This window comes from Larimichthys crocea, chromosome XIII, assembly GCF_000972845.2.
Source record: "Larimichthys crocea isolate SSNF chromosome XIII, L_crocea_2.0, whole genome shotgun sequence".
Lineage (NCBI taxonomy): Eukaryota > Metazoa > Chordata > Actinopteri > Sciaenidae > Larimichthys > Larimichthys crocea.
Genome location: NC_040023.1, coordinates 39,534,555 through 39,547,679, shown reverse-complemented (window position 1 = coordinate 39,547,679; position 13,125 = coordinate 39,534,555). Strand labels below are relative to the sequence as shown.

The following is a 13,125-nucleotide window of genomic DNA, read 5'->3' as shown; positions in this document are numbered from 1 at the left end:
GCAGTATTGCACTTCTGCCTGATCATTTCACTCTTGCTTCACGACTAACACTGCCAAATAGTTCAAGGGCTGCTCTTGGTAAACTTTTCACTTTGTATGTCATGCAGAATAAGATTTATAAGGAGTTATTAATATATATTTACCTTCAACCTCTGGAAGATTAGATAGCCTTTTGTACATATCATTGTCCACTGCTATTCTCTAGCAGAAAGAAAGACAAAAACACAATACTAATTAAAAACTTCACTCATGTCTGCTCTTGTGTATGTGTGTCTGTTGTGTCCACAGTGCTTTTCTGTTGCTTAACCACAGTTTCAGAAGATATAGTATAGGGTCTTTGCCTTCAGTAAAATGGTTGTTAATTAATAACTAATTCTAAATTATTCATGGCTCACTTGTCTGCTTTAACACACACACACACACACACACACACACACACACACACACACGTTATGCAGGTGTGAAAAAATGCTGTAAACTAAGAATGCTTTAGTTTATTTTCATTAATAAAAAAAAAAAAAAACAGAATAAACAGAAGAGAAATCTAAATCTTTCTTTCTTGATTTATGACTGTGTTTCGCTGTACCATGTAACATATGACCTGTACCATATGTATTAATTGTCAGGAAAAAACATGTTGACAGGTATTGATGGAGGGAGGAAGGGAGCTGCTAACAGTACAGAGTAGCAATATAAAGGAGTGAGAAACAGTCTTTTTTTCATTTTGTTGCATGTGGGAATGAATCTGAGCTTGTATTAAAGTGCACTGAACTTCAGATCTTGGCTTCATCTTTCCATATTCAGCTCCAGAAAACCATCATTACAGGGCCATACCATCACTTCCAGGGCCTCTTGTTTTTCTTTATGTTGAAGATAGTTCATGGGCTCTATGTTTGGGGTCTAATATGTTGGGCCATTTTTCTATACTCCAGTTATTATGTTTTCCTGCATAGCTGAGTTGCTTGGCCTTGTTTCCATGTCAGATGTATGGGCTTTTTGGCTTCAACTCTTCAACTTCCATAAGGACGACATCTGGCCAGGCTTCTCCAGACAGTAGATTGGTTTACCTGGGTCTCTCTGGTTTCTGCTGGTTCTGAGCTGATGGCACTACTACACATCTTCTGATTTCGAAGGGAAATAAGCTTGATGTGTGTTTCATCTGCTGCACCAACTTTCCTTGGCTGACCACAAGTCTACGATCCTCGACACCAGTTTTTTTGTGCTTCTCCATAAGACCTTGAACTGCACATCTTGAAACACCAGTCTGCTTTGAAACCTTTGTCTGGGAGAGACCACACTGATGCAGTATAACTACATTATGTCTTGTTACTGTGCTCAGTCTTGCCATGCTCTATGACCTGTGACATGAAACTTTCTTCCACAACCTCACCTTGGGAGCTCAGTTTGCCTCACCCAGTTTTAGGCCTCCTACACAACTGTTGCTGTAACTATTATTTATATTTTTGAAAGCATTCTTAGTTTAAAGCATTTTTTTCACACCTGCCTAAAACATTTGCATAGTACTGTACAAAAAAATAACAACACACAGGCTGTCAACTTTGGGTTTTGTGTTACCTGAGGCTGGGATCCTACATCTTTCTCGGCCAAGTAGGCCACTATCTTGTCCAATTCACTCAACGCAGGCGGCTTGGCAGTCCAGCCAGGGAACTTCATTTGCTAGTAAGATTAGTGACAGCACAAAATGAACATCTGTAATACTGCCCTGCTTTATAAGCTTGTAATGTTTTATGAAACAGGACTTCTCAAGCACGCACCACATATCTGTACCGGTGACCAAGGCCAAGAACGTGATTGGACTGTTTCAACCGGACAGAACACAGCTGACAGTAGACTTGCCTCCTTCCTTTACATGACACTGAAATCAGCTGGTTTAAGCCTGTAAAGACAACAATGCAAAGGAGACTAATTCATACAGACTGTTCCTATAATAATAATAATAATAATAATAATAATAATAATAATAATAATAATAATAATACTTCTTACCAACTTTAGGTGGGCCTTCACTTGTCTTTGTCTGACTTGTAGAGGTAGGTGATGACTCTGCGGGCCTGACAGACACGAGTGCGCTCAGGTGGGAAGCTGCATGTGTGGGAATATTTGGTGCGACATCAGCATTTGACCCTGCTGAATTCTTCATTGGTACAGTTTTGGCAGAGGCTTCAGCATTTTCAGATTTAACTGATGTTTTAATCATTTTAACAGTGGCTCCAGTTTTGGATGTTTCAGAGTGTTTTGGGGCTTTTTCAGGTTTGAAGGTTGTACTGTAGCTGGGGTCGGGAGTTGCAGTGGCTCTGGAGGTCGTCTGTACACAATTGTAGGCAGGTTCTCTCAGTTTGGAGGTGGTGGGACAACTGGGGATGGTTTGTCCCACTGTTGTGTTTGAAATTACTTCAGTTTTGTTTTCCTCTCCTGTTGGATCAGGAATCATACGGCTTATGTTTATCCCACTCGTGGATACCTGGAGACTTGATGTGCGTTTGTGTTTGTGTTTGTGTTTGTGTTTGTGTGTGTATGTATGTCTGCTAGAAACAGCGAGGAAGCTGTTAGCATTGGCAGCTGACTCAGACACTTTGATCTGGGTCATCTTGACATCTTCATTTACTGAGGATAGTTGTACTTCTTCTGAATTGTTATCCATCTCCATCTTCTCCACCTTTTGTAAAAAAGCAACATATTAAAATAAAATGAGCAAGTATAAAATGCAGTTCGAACAACAGCCCTAGAGATGACCAAAGTCCACCAGATGACGCAAAACTTTTTCTTTTTCGTCAATTAAGTCCATTGAGTTCATGTTCATCTGCACATACTGCCTACATTGTAGTACATCGGTAAGTAGTTCCTTACCTAAGTGAATTTCTCTATCATTACCAGAATATCTGTGTCTTTGTGATGGTAAGATCAAGTTGCCAGACGTGTTCACAACGTGCCGAAATCCATACGTAATTATCATAAGTGTACGGGTGTTACAATGTTTTTCTTCTTCATAAAAAATGTAGCCCTGAGGTGAACAATGTAACCTATGACCACATTGGTCAAGGTGCCTTACAAGCACTGATTGCTTGCACTGTACAAGCAAACCTAAGATGCAAATGTCTTAAGTTCCAAGGAGAGAGGTACCCCAACATATTTTCCACATGGTATAAGCTTCCTATATAAGAGGTAGTGAGAAAGCACATTCTTTGTTCATTCCTATTGCATTTCAGGATGGTTCCAAGCTTGTAATAAAATGCCTTGAACATCAGATCTTGGACTCATCACGCATTAACTTCACAAACCCATCATTACAGAAAGAGAGAGTGCATAAAAGAAAACGAGGGGCACGATACAGGGCTTTTTGTTTCCGCAGGGCTGAAAAGACACACATCATGCCATTTATATTCTGTTCTGATAACTGTACTACTTTGAATCATTTTGTTTTGTAATAAACTTGCCCTGACAATAAAAGAAGTCAAACATTAACTTGTTATCAGATGACTGACTGACCTGACAGTCATCTGTGAGAGAAGAGGCCTCGTGTTGAGCTTGGATTGTAAGAAAGGTGTCCACAGGTTGGACAGGAGACAGCGCTGAGGTCGAAGGGAGTTCACACAGATTGATGTTCTGAGCTTGAAGTGCCTTCACTGTCTCTATGGCTGTGTAGATCGTGGAAAACACAGAAGAATTACAGTACAGTAAAAGTTCAGAGTTCTGTATTCACTTATTAATTAAACCAGTCAGAACAAAAGAATACACGTAGTTGTGCCTTTACCTGATTTGAAGGTTTGTTCTGAGATGTTCTCGTAAATCTCTTCATCCAGATCAACAACCTTGGAGTCCAGACAGAAACAACAATCAATAAAACATTATTGAATTCTGTACCTCAGTTATTTTGCCTACATGATTCAGGACTGGCCGATGTCACGGGGGGGAACGGACTCAACTGCAGGGAATTAAAGAAGTGACTTTAACTGTAACTTTAATGACAAACAAAACGGTAGAGAAAAACAAACAAACAAAGAAACGCAGCAGCAGGATACAAAACAACCAAAGGGCAATAAACAGACTCACTATAAAAACGGCTGGAAAACTAGGCAGAACACAAACAGAAGACTCAAAGAAACAGGCAAATAATCCAGAATCATAAGAAACAGAAAGAACACAGAGAAACAGGGCCAGATACTCACAGACACCAAAAATACATGAACACAAGAAACCAAGAATGGATAGACAGGAAAACAGGAACTAAATAGACAGGACTGATGAGAGACAGGTGAAACAAATCAGGGGCAGGTCCAAAATAAAAAAAAGGCAGGAAACAAAACAGGAAGTTGGACAGACAGGGTGTGTTAGGAAAATTATTCAAATAGCCTTCAGGACACCATCAGACTGTTAAGGTAGATCCTTTTAATAGTGACTTGCAGCAAAGGATCAACACAGATTTATATTGAAACACCACCTCCGGAAAAGGAAAGAGTGACACCTATAACTTTGTCTATCTTACTTTCACAGAAAGATAAAGGATAATAACATTTTTCCAACAGGGGGGAGTGGTTAACGGTTTTATTTCATTATCTCAGTTTTATGAAGTGACAGTTACAGAACTAGGACCACACCTGAGGATCTTCACATCCATTATCTTGTTCAAACAACACAGACAAATGTCTGATGTTTTTCCCCAGGTCCATTCCCACAGGTGAAGGTGAGAGTTTCCGTGAGCCCTGATATCGGAAACATACACAGGAGAAGGCGTTACTATTACAATACGTTTACAGTGTATGAATACTGTTAGATCCTGAGTTACCCCTATACAGGAGGTACTGGATAGCCTCTCCATTAAAGGGCCGATCTGTTATACATTTCTATCCTAGGTTACACAAGGTCACATGTGGGCCTTGAGGTCCTCAGCAGTATTAGTTGTTTGGCTTTGATTGGGAACAGTAGGTGCCAGTCTCTCTCAACACTGTGGTGGCCAGGGTCGAAGAGCTGCCTTCCTAGACATAATAGATAGTTGGCCATTGATGTTCCAATCTGCGTACACAGACATCTGTGTCTCCAGACTAGAATATGTTGACAATAACACCTGCATGGGTAAAAACATCTCTTTGACTAATTCTGGGTGTATAGTATTTGTGGTGTGATCTTTGGGTTTAAAGTCTAACCACCAGGATGAGTTTGGCAGAATGTGAGACCGACTCAGGCACTTCTGATGTACTTTGAGAGTGTCTCTAATTCTCCTTGGCCAAGCGTCAATAAATAATACAGCATAACATCAGACTCCTGAACACTTTCTTCTTCTTCCTACCTCACCATTGACCTTTGACTTCAGCAATTTCTCCACAACACGATCCTCTAGCCTATGGGCATTACTCTATCAGGTCTCAACAGAGTTCCTTACATAACCAATTTCAACATGATTTACTTTTGACCTTATATTTCTTAGTTTCTAACTTGTTTTCATGCATTCATTATAAATTATTAGCAATCAAATAATCAGTTATAATCATATAATCGTGTTTGTGGCTACTCTTGTAATGAAGATGTTAAATTAGTATGGTAAGCAAAAAGTATGTTGGCAGTAATGTTAGCTGCAGATGCACAGTTACATACTAATATTAGTACTATTATATACAAATGGTTTACACTGAGATACTCGTCTGTGTCGCTAGCTGTTATTTTGGTCCATCCGGACTTTGAGGTTATTTGGATAGGAGTACCGGAGAGCCGCCATGATGGCGTCACTGTCAAGAGTGTTAACGTATGTATTATATGTAAAAGAGCCATGTGGAACGCATCTTGGAGGGCCTCTCATTTCATCTGCCCCCCTCTTACACAAGAGTTTAATATTGTTACTTTGACTGCATGTCTAGGGAGCATAACCTCCATTGTATATAAGGGATTGCCCCGCATACTTCGGGAGAGTCATTATTCGACTCGAGGCTCTCCAAGTAACATTTTACTTGTTTACGATACTGAACTTATTGTAATAAATGTGTTATACAACTAAGACAGTGTCGGCTGAGTTTTTCTTCAAACATCTTTAACTGCATCACAACCGAATATACAACACTGTCCTTTTACATGTACTCACCACCAGATACATCTGCTGGTGGCAGCTCCAGTAACATGGCTGATGAGGTCTTCCCTGGGATCTTCAGGAGAGCACCTCACAGAGGTAGATGGGGTCTCGTTCATCACAACAGCATTCAAGTAGTGCACTTAAGCCTAGAAGATATACTGATCACTATTAATATTGTGTTATCAATCGCTCCTCCAGCTAGAAATGTTGTAAAACATAATGACATGTTACAATGTATCAAACTAAAAGTGCATTATTTTTTCATTTTCCTTTCCACCTTTCACATTTATATTTGGAGTTGAAAACCATTTTGTACTGACCAATCACAGGCTCTCGGCTCTTCCTCTTCATGTACTGCCACAGCGGAACTGTTTGTTGGTGATTCAGATTATATTATATATACACAGTACATACAATAACAGTCTGAGAAAACAGAGAACAATAAATAAATAAAATAAATATGGAAATAACATACTTTTATCCTCTGCAGTCTTGTGACTCGGTTTGCAACTTTCTCCCTCGTCTGTGGTTGTCACCTCCAAACAAGATTTTTGTTGCTTGGAGGTGAGCTGCTGCATTTTATGGCACATGTTTTCCTCTGCTTCTTCATTAGGACATGTGTCTTCCTGTGACTTTTTAGACATGCTGCTTGGCCACTTTCTTTCACTTTCTTTGTACATGTGTGTACACTGTGTCAGGACCTCTTTGCTACTTTTGTTTCTGACTTCTTCCATCTCTGTTTCATCAGCTTTGTCTGTGTTCTGGCAGTTTTCTATGGTCTCCTCAGCTGGTTTCCCATTGTAGGCCTTCTATCTTCTCCTCTTTTACTGTCTCACTGCCTGCATTCTTCCCCCTGAACTAGTTTTTGAAACCACCTCTCTCTCTGAATCATTTTCACTTGGTGTAGGGGTCTCCTTGTTGGCTCCTTTTCCTGCATTGTCTCCACTTTCTACATGGTGTGTTTTGGTGATTTCAGCACCACCTTCTACTGCAATCTTTTTCAAGGTCGTCTCATTGTTGTATGTTGATTTTTGACTGGCCTTTTTCTCTGACTCCTCCGTTATCCGATGTCTCCTGACCCTCCTTCTTCAAAGTCCTGGACGACGTGAGACGTACAAGACATAAAAAAAAGCATTTAGTTTCCACCGAGCAAGCAATAATACAAAACAGCAAAGCCATATATGTAGCAGCACACAGTGATTTATATTGCTGATGTCTATTCACTTAACTAAGCTTCAATACTGCTGTGTTAAGTCATAAAAGCTCAAAAGAACACACCTCACATAAAACACGTGACATCACAAGAGTTAGTGTAAATACATTTGGCTCGACTCACCCAGCTTCTTTTTAGGAAATATTGGCGGTTCAAGCTTTCCGAGCCCAAGTCTCTTTTTTGCACCGGCCAGGATCGATGATGCTGTAGCAAGAAAAAAAAAAGTCATCAATTCAGTAACAAACACCAATGTGGACCATTCATTCATTGCAATACACGTACTCACCTCTGTTGTAGGTGCATGGCTCCCAGATGGGCCTTTCCAGTGGTATTACCTTTTGATGGCAGAAAATATTAAAACATGAACAGAAGTGTATGACTCGAAATATTACATGAATGGTACAAAAATCCAGTTATAGGATACCTGTACATGTGATATGGAGTGAATATTTGCTGCCTGTTTTGCCAAGTCTAATACAGCCTCTGCATCAGCCCTTGAATTCAGCGAGCCTGGATGGAAACGGTTCTACACACACACACACACACACACACACACACACACACACACACACACACACACACACACACACACAGCATGCACAAATGTTTAATCAAGGGAACAGTCAAATTAAATGTACAAACAATATCTGTAGTTTTAAGCATACATCACTGCATCTCTGTAGCTATGGATGTAGTCCAACTTTTCCCTGCGTTCATGCCAAGTTGCCCATTTTCCATGAAAAAGCCCTTTTGATAGCCAGAAGCAAGAATACAACTGACCTTGTGTTAGTCAACTAAAATTCATATCATACATAGATGCTGAAGTTAATAAAATAACACTGGATACACCCCTCCTGGATCTGCCACCTTACCACGGTGGAGGGGTTTGCGTGTTCCAATGATCCCAGGAGCTATGTTGTCGGGGGCTTCATGCCCCTGGTAGGATCACCTAAGGCAATCAGGTCCCAGGTAAGGGACCAGACAAAGCGCATTGCAGAAGCTGGCTCTGGGGATGTGGAACGTCACCTCTCTGGCGGAGCACCTAGCCTGAGCTGGTGCGTGAGGTTCAGAGGTACTGGCTACATATAGTCAGGCTCGCCTCGACGCATTGAGAGGGGCTGGACGCTCTACCACTCTGGAGCTGTCCCCGGCGAGAGGCGCAGAGCTGGAGTGGGAATGCTTGTTTACCCCCGGCTCGGCGCATGTACATTGGGGTTCACCCCGGTGGATGAGAGGGTAGCCTCCCTTTGCCTTTGGGTGGGGGGACGGGTCCTGACTGTCGTCTGAGCCTATGCACCGAATGGCATTTCAGAGTACCCACCCTTTTTGGAGTCTTTGGAGGGGGTACTGGAGAACGCTCCCTCTAGGGACTCCCTCATCCTCCTGGGAGACTTCAATGCTCACGTGGGCAGCGACAGTGAGACCTGGAGGGACGTGATTGGGAGGCACGGCCCCCCTGATCTGAACCCGAGCAGTGTTCTGTTATTGGACTTCTGTGTTCGTCATGAATTGTCCATAACGAACACCATGTTCAAGCATAAGGGTGTCCATATGTGCACTTGGCACCAGGACACCCTCGGCCGCAGTTCGATGATTGACTTTGTGGTCATGTCGTCGGACTTGCGGCCACATGTTTTGGACACTTGGGTGGGTGAAGAGAGGGGTGGAGCTGTCAACTGACCACCACCTGGTGGTGAGTTGGCTCCGATGGTGGAGGAGGATGGCGGTCAGACCTGGCAGGCCCAAACGTTCTGTGCAGGTTTGCTGGGAACGTCTGGCTGAATCTCCTGTCAGAAAGAGCTTCATCTCCCACCTCCGAGAGAGCTTAACTCACATCCCGAGGGAGGCGGGGGACATCGAGTCCGAGTGGACCTTGTTCCGTTCCTCCATTGTCGAGGCGGCTGACCGGAGCTGTGGCCATAAAATGGTCGGTGCCTGTCGCGGCGGCAGTCCCCGAACCCACTGGTGGACACCAGCGGTGAGGGATGCCGTCAAGCTGAATAAAGAGTCCTACAGAATCTTTTTGGCCTGTGGGACTCCTGAAGCAGCTGACGGGTATCGACGTACCAAGCAGAGTGCGGCCTCAGCAGTTGCGGAGGCAAAAACCCGGGCGTGGGAGGACTTTGGTGAGGCCATGGAGAACGACTTTGAGGAGGTGGTTGGGCTCTCCCTTAGAGATAGGGTGAGAAGCTCGGCCATCCGTGAGGAGTTTAGAGTAGAACCGCTGCTCCTCCGCATCAAGAGGAACCAGTTGAGGTGGCTCGGGCATCTCGTGAGGATGCCTCCTGGACGTCACCCTGGTGAGATGTTCCGGCATGTCCCTCCGGGAGGCGGCCTCGGGGAAGACCCAGGAGACGCTGGAGGGACTATGCCTCTCGGCTGGCCTATGAGCGCCTTGGGGTCCCCCCGGAGAGAGCTGGATGAAGTGGCCGGGGAGAGGGAAGTCTGGGCTTCCCTGCTGAAGCTGCTGCCCCCGCGACCCGATAAAAACAGATAAAGCAGGAGAAGACGAGACACTGAATACAAGCTAAGCTAAGCTAAGCAGTTAACTAGTAGCTTGCTTAGCTAGCTAGCAGGCCTGTAGCAGCAATCTAATTATTTTCTTAATAAATTAATCTGTCTTATTTACTGAGTGATTAATCTAATATTTTAGTCTATGTAGCAATAGTTGATGTCAGAAAATTGTGAAAAATGGTCATTTATTAAGATTTGCTTGCCCAACTGAACAAAGTAGCTTAGCTCAGCATGACAGTGCAGTGCTATAACCGTGGCTACATGCTGTGATGATAACTGATGATGAATTTGCACTCACCTGGAAAAGATATTTTTTAATACCTCTTGCCTCTGACAGGAGGAGTGTGTGTTAGCCTTTAACACAAGGCTTACATAAACACCTATGCTTAGTTCAGCTACAGTCAGATTATACAACTGACTCATCGCTAAATGTATTACTCTGCCATCTTCACATTACCACATCCTGGAAATATATAACATGTAAATAAATATGAATAAGTACACTGGAAGTCACCTTCTTTAATTTCTTTGCTGCTGCTAGACACCACACTAATACAGGTTTGTGTCTGCACGACAGAGATCAACCAGTTTAGTGACTGAAGAGAAAATGTCTTTGAAGGACTCAAGGCTGACTAACGTGGACTAAAACAAAATATCTTGTTAGATAAAAATATGTTGTCAATAAACCTTTTTTCAATACATTTTGACTTTAAAACGCTGTGGCGTGGAAATGTTTGGATCACATCCACAAGACAAGAACACACTGGTTGGAATTAAGTTATCTAAATTGTTTTACTGGACTGGCTGACCATGATGTCTACAAGTTTTTATTTTTAATGACAAATCTTCCAAGAGACAAAGGCAAAAAATGAAGAATACTTCAGAGAGAAGTAAATAAAAATACTTACTAGAAATACTGTAACATGTTCCCGACTGAACACATGAGCATAACATTCCTCGTCTGACAACCTCCTCTGACAGAGCAGACACAGAAATCTAGTTTCTGTGGACCCACAGACTGAATTGTGCATGACCAGGAACTGTTGACCTGCAATGAGGTAAAAGCAAAAACCTTTATATCCATCCATTCTGACCAGACTCTTTGTCTCCAGTGGTACTTACCGAGCAGAGGAAATCTCTCGTTTTGCTTGAGTTTGCTGTATGTTTCACACCGTGGAACTGCTCAGATATAAAAACAGACAAACATGCACAAGGCAGATGAAAATAATAAAAGTTATGTTACTGAACTTATTGTATTATTTGTTATACAACTAAGACAGTGTCAGAGTTTCATTTAATGGATTTTCATTCATCTTATTAAAAAAGAAATAATGTTACCACTGTTATAAAAAAAAATTGTATTATACTGGGGTTCAGATGTTTTAATTCATATAGTGTGTTTTACTGAGGCTGGCAGGGAGAGATAATTATAAATCAATAGTACAAGGACAGTTTATTACTGAGCAGAAAACCAAAAAAGGACGTTATATTATCTGTATCAGTGGGGAGGTGCCAGAAACAGCCCAATTTAAGAAAATTGTATAAGAACCAACTGTTAGAGCTCCACGGGGAGCCTTTTCTCTGTAACCTTAGAATAGAAGAATAATAAGATAAATAAGAATAATAAATTCAACTTAAACTTTGAATCCAGTCTTCCTTGTTAAGGGGTTTTTCTTTTAAAAAATCCCATAGCAGCCACTAACCTTCACGCTTTAACAGGGTGTGGTGTAGTTCAAGTGTCTTCATCACTGCAGGCAATGTCAAGAATTAAAAAAAAAAAAAAAAAACATTTCAAAATGCTTCACATCTCATTCAAGTAGAGGTATAGAGGTGTAGAGGTGCAAAAAATAATTTAAACATGTCTGTACATTAATTAGTGGCACTTAAACAATTTCCTGTTCTGTATAAATCAACTACCTCTGAAAAACTATATTTTAGATCAATTCCTACCTTCTGGGTAACTAGGGCTGAGTTGCGAGAACAACGAACATGGGATATGAAGTACCTGAGAAAGTAAAAATTCTCAATTAGCAATGATTAAAGAAAATTATTTAGTCTGCAGAAAATGTGTTTTGGTTGGTATGGTTATTTAAAAAAAAAAAAAAAAAAAAGACTGAATTTTACCTTCACCACCATCTCATTTGGTCCTCTTTCCTTCTCCTCCTCCCATGCCATTGACCTCAAGCCTTCAATATCCAGATGATTGTCCCAGGCAAAAGGGAGCCGCCAAGGATTCTGGTACAGCTAAGAATTTAAGATAACATAATGAGTATATCCCATCGCAGTCCACCGTTTATCATTGTATTACTTGTTTGTTTGTTTTTTATTCTAAATTCCCACAATCCCAGGTGACTTTTTTTTAAGCCAGTCTTTCTTCTAACCTACATTATTATACGATTATACAGTAACAAAACATTTTTAACTGCTTGTGATATGATGGATTCAACCGATAACGATTGATTACTTATAGAAACACATCAGATAATGCATTAAACTCCCTTCACGCTCCAATAATAATAATAATAATAATGAACTAATATTAGGCTCACCAACGTGCGTATTAGATGTTTTCGAGTGCTGAAGTGTTGTCTCAGAGAGGACTCATGAAAACAGTCCTCACAAGCAAAGCACACATAAAAAGGTTGCGCCTGAACCTGAGTGGTGACACACGTCACAACCAGGGGTACACCTAAACAAACAAACAAAAAACAAAATAGGAATCTACACATTTTTCAGTTGAATAGATTGCAAAAAAACACAATGCTAAAAAGTGGGTCAGCTCACCAACAGCTGGCCTTTTCAGCGTCAAGCACTCTTTAATGTACTTGTATAAGCCCAGGATGGGAGTGTAACCTGTTTAAAACAAAGAACTGAATAAATCGAGAATACCAAAATCAATTGTATTTCTTCTTAAACATCACCAGTTAAAAATGTGTGAACAAAACATCATGAGTTTTACTCAAGATGGACACAGGCCCATTTTCAGACATTGGGTCCAAGATCTGAACTTTATTAATATGAGATCAATCCTGACATGCAAAAGGAATGAACAAAACTCTCACAACTTCTTATATAGCAAGTCTATACCATAATAACTGGAAAACATCATGGGCTACCTTTCTTCCTGAATTTAAACAGTATGACATTTACTGGCACCTTAACTGTTATCACATGTCCTGTAGATCATAGGTTAAATGGTTTAACTAAAAGCTAAATTCCTTTCATTGTAAAGAAAATGGTAAAAAAAAGACTTTTCATAAGTAACGTTCAAACGTAAAGCTTACTGCTCACTGTGTGAAGCTAAATGAGCTCCAGGATA

At 41.2% G+C, this 13,125-nt stretch overlaps 1 protein-coding gene and 1 long non-coding RNA gene across 5 annotated transcripts in view; both read right to left on the bottom strand.

The window, feature by feature from the left end:
- LOC104922109 (uncharacterized) overlaps window positions 1-13,125 on the bottom strand; it is a 70,840-nt gene that overhangs the window by 8,221 nt on the left and 49,494 nt on the right. The window contains exons 35-41 of one of the 3 annotated variants that reach the window (XM_027287198.1): window positions 4,617-4,721; window positions 3,773-3,830; window positions 3,508-3,656; window positions 2,008-2,677; window positions 1,776-1,897; window positions 1,576-1,677; window positions 144-201 (exon numbers count right to left, since the gene is read on the bottom strand). The exons of 1 other annotated variant lie outside the window; for it this stretch is intronic. In XM_027287198.1, the coding sequence (XP_027142999.1) occupies window positions 144-201; window positions 1,576-1,677; window positions 1,776-1,897; window positions 2,008-2,677; window positions 3,508-3,656; window positions 3,773-3,830; window positions 4,617-4,721 (1,264 nt within the window). The remainder of the gene's footprint in view (window positions 1-143; window positions 202-1,575; window positions 1,678-1,775; window positions 1,898-2,007; window positions 2,678-3,507; window positions 3,657-3,772; window positions 3,831-4,616; window positions 4,722-13,125) is intronic. One more of the 3 variants, XM_027287199.1, reaches the window with a different exon arrangement.
- On the bottom strand, window positions 7,435-10,146 carry LOC113747420 (uncharacterized). 2 transcript variants are annotated; one of them, XR_003463635.1, is made up of 4 exons: window positions 10,105-10,146; window positions 7,717-7,818; window positions 7,579-7,627; window positions 7,435-7,496 (listed from the first exon to the last, which is right to left on the bottom strand). It is a non-coding gene; the product is annotated as an uncharacterized LOC113747420 (long non-coding RNA). The 2 variants fall into 2 exon arrangements; XR_003463634.1 differs by lacking the exon at window positions 10,105-10,146 and adding an exon at window positions 7,958-8,718.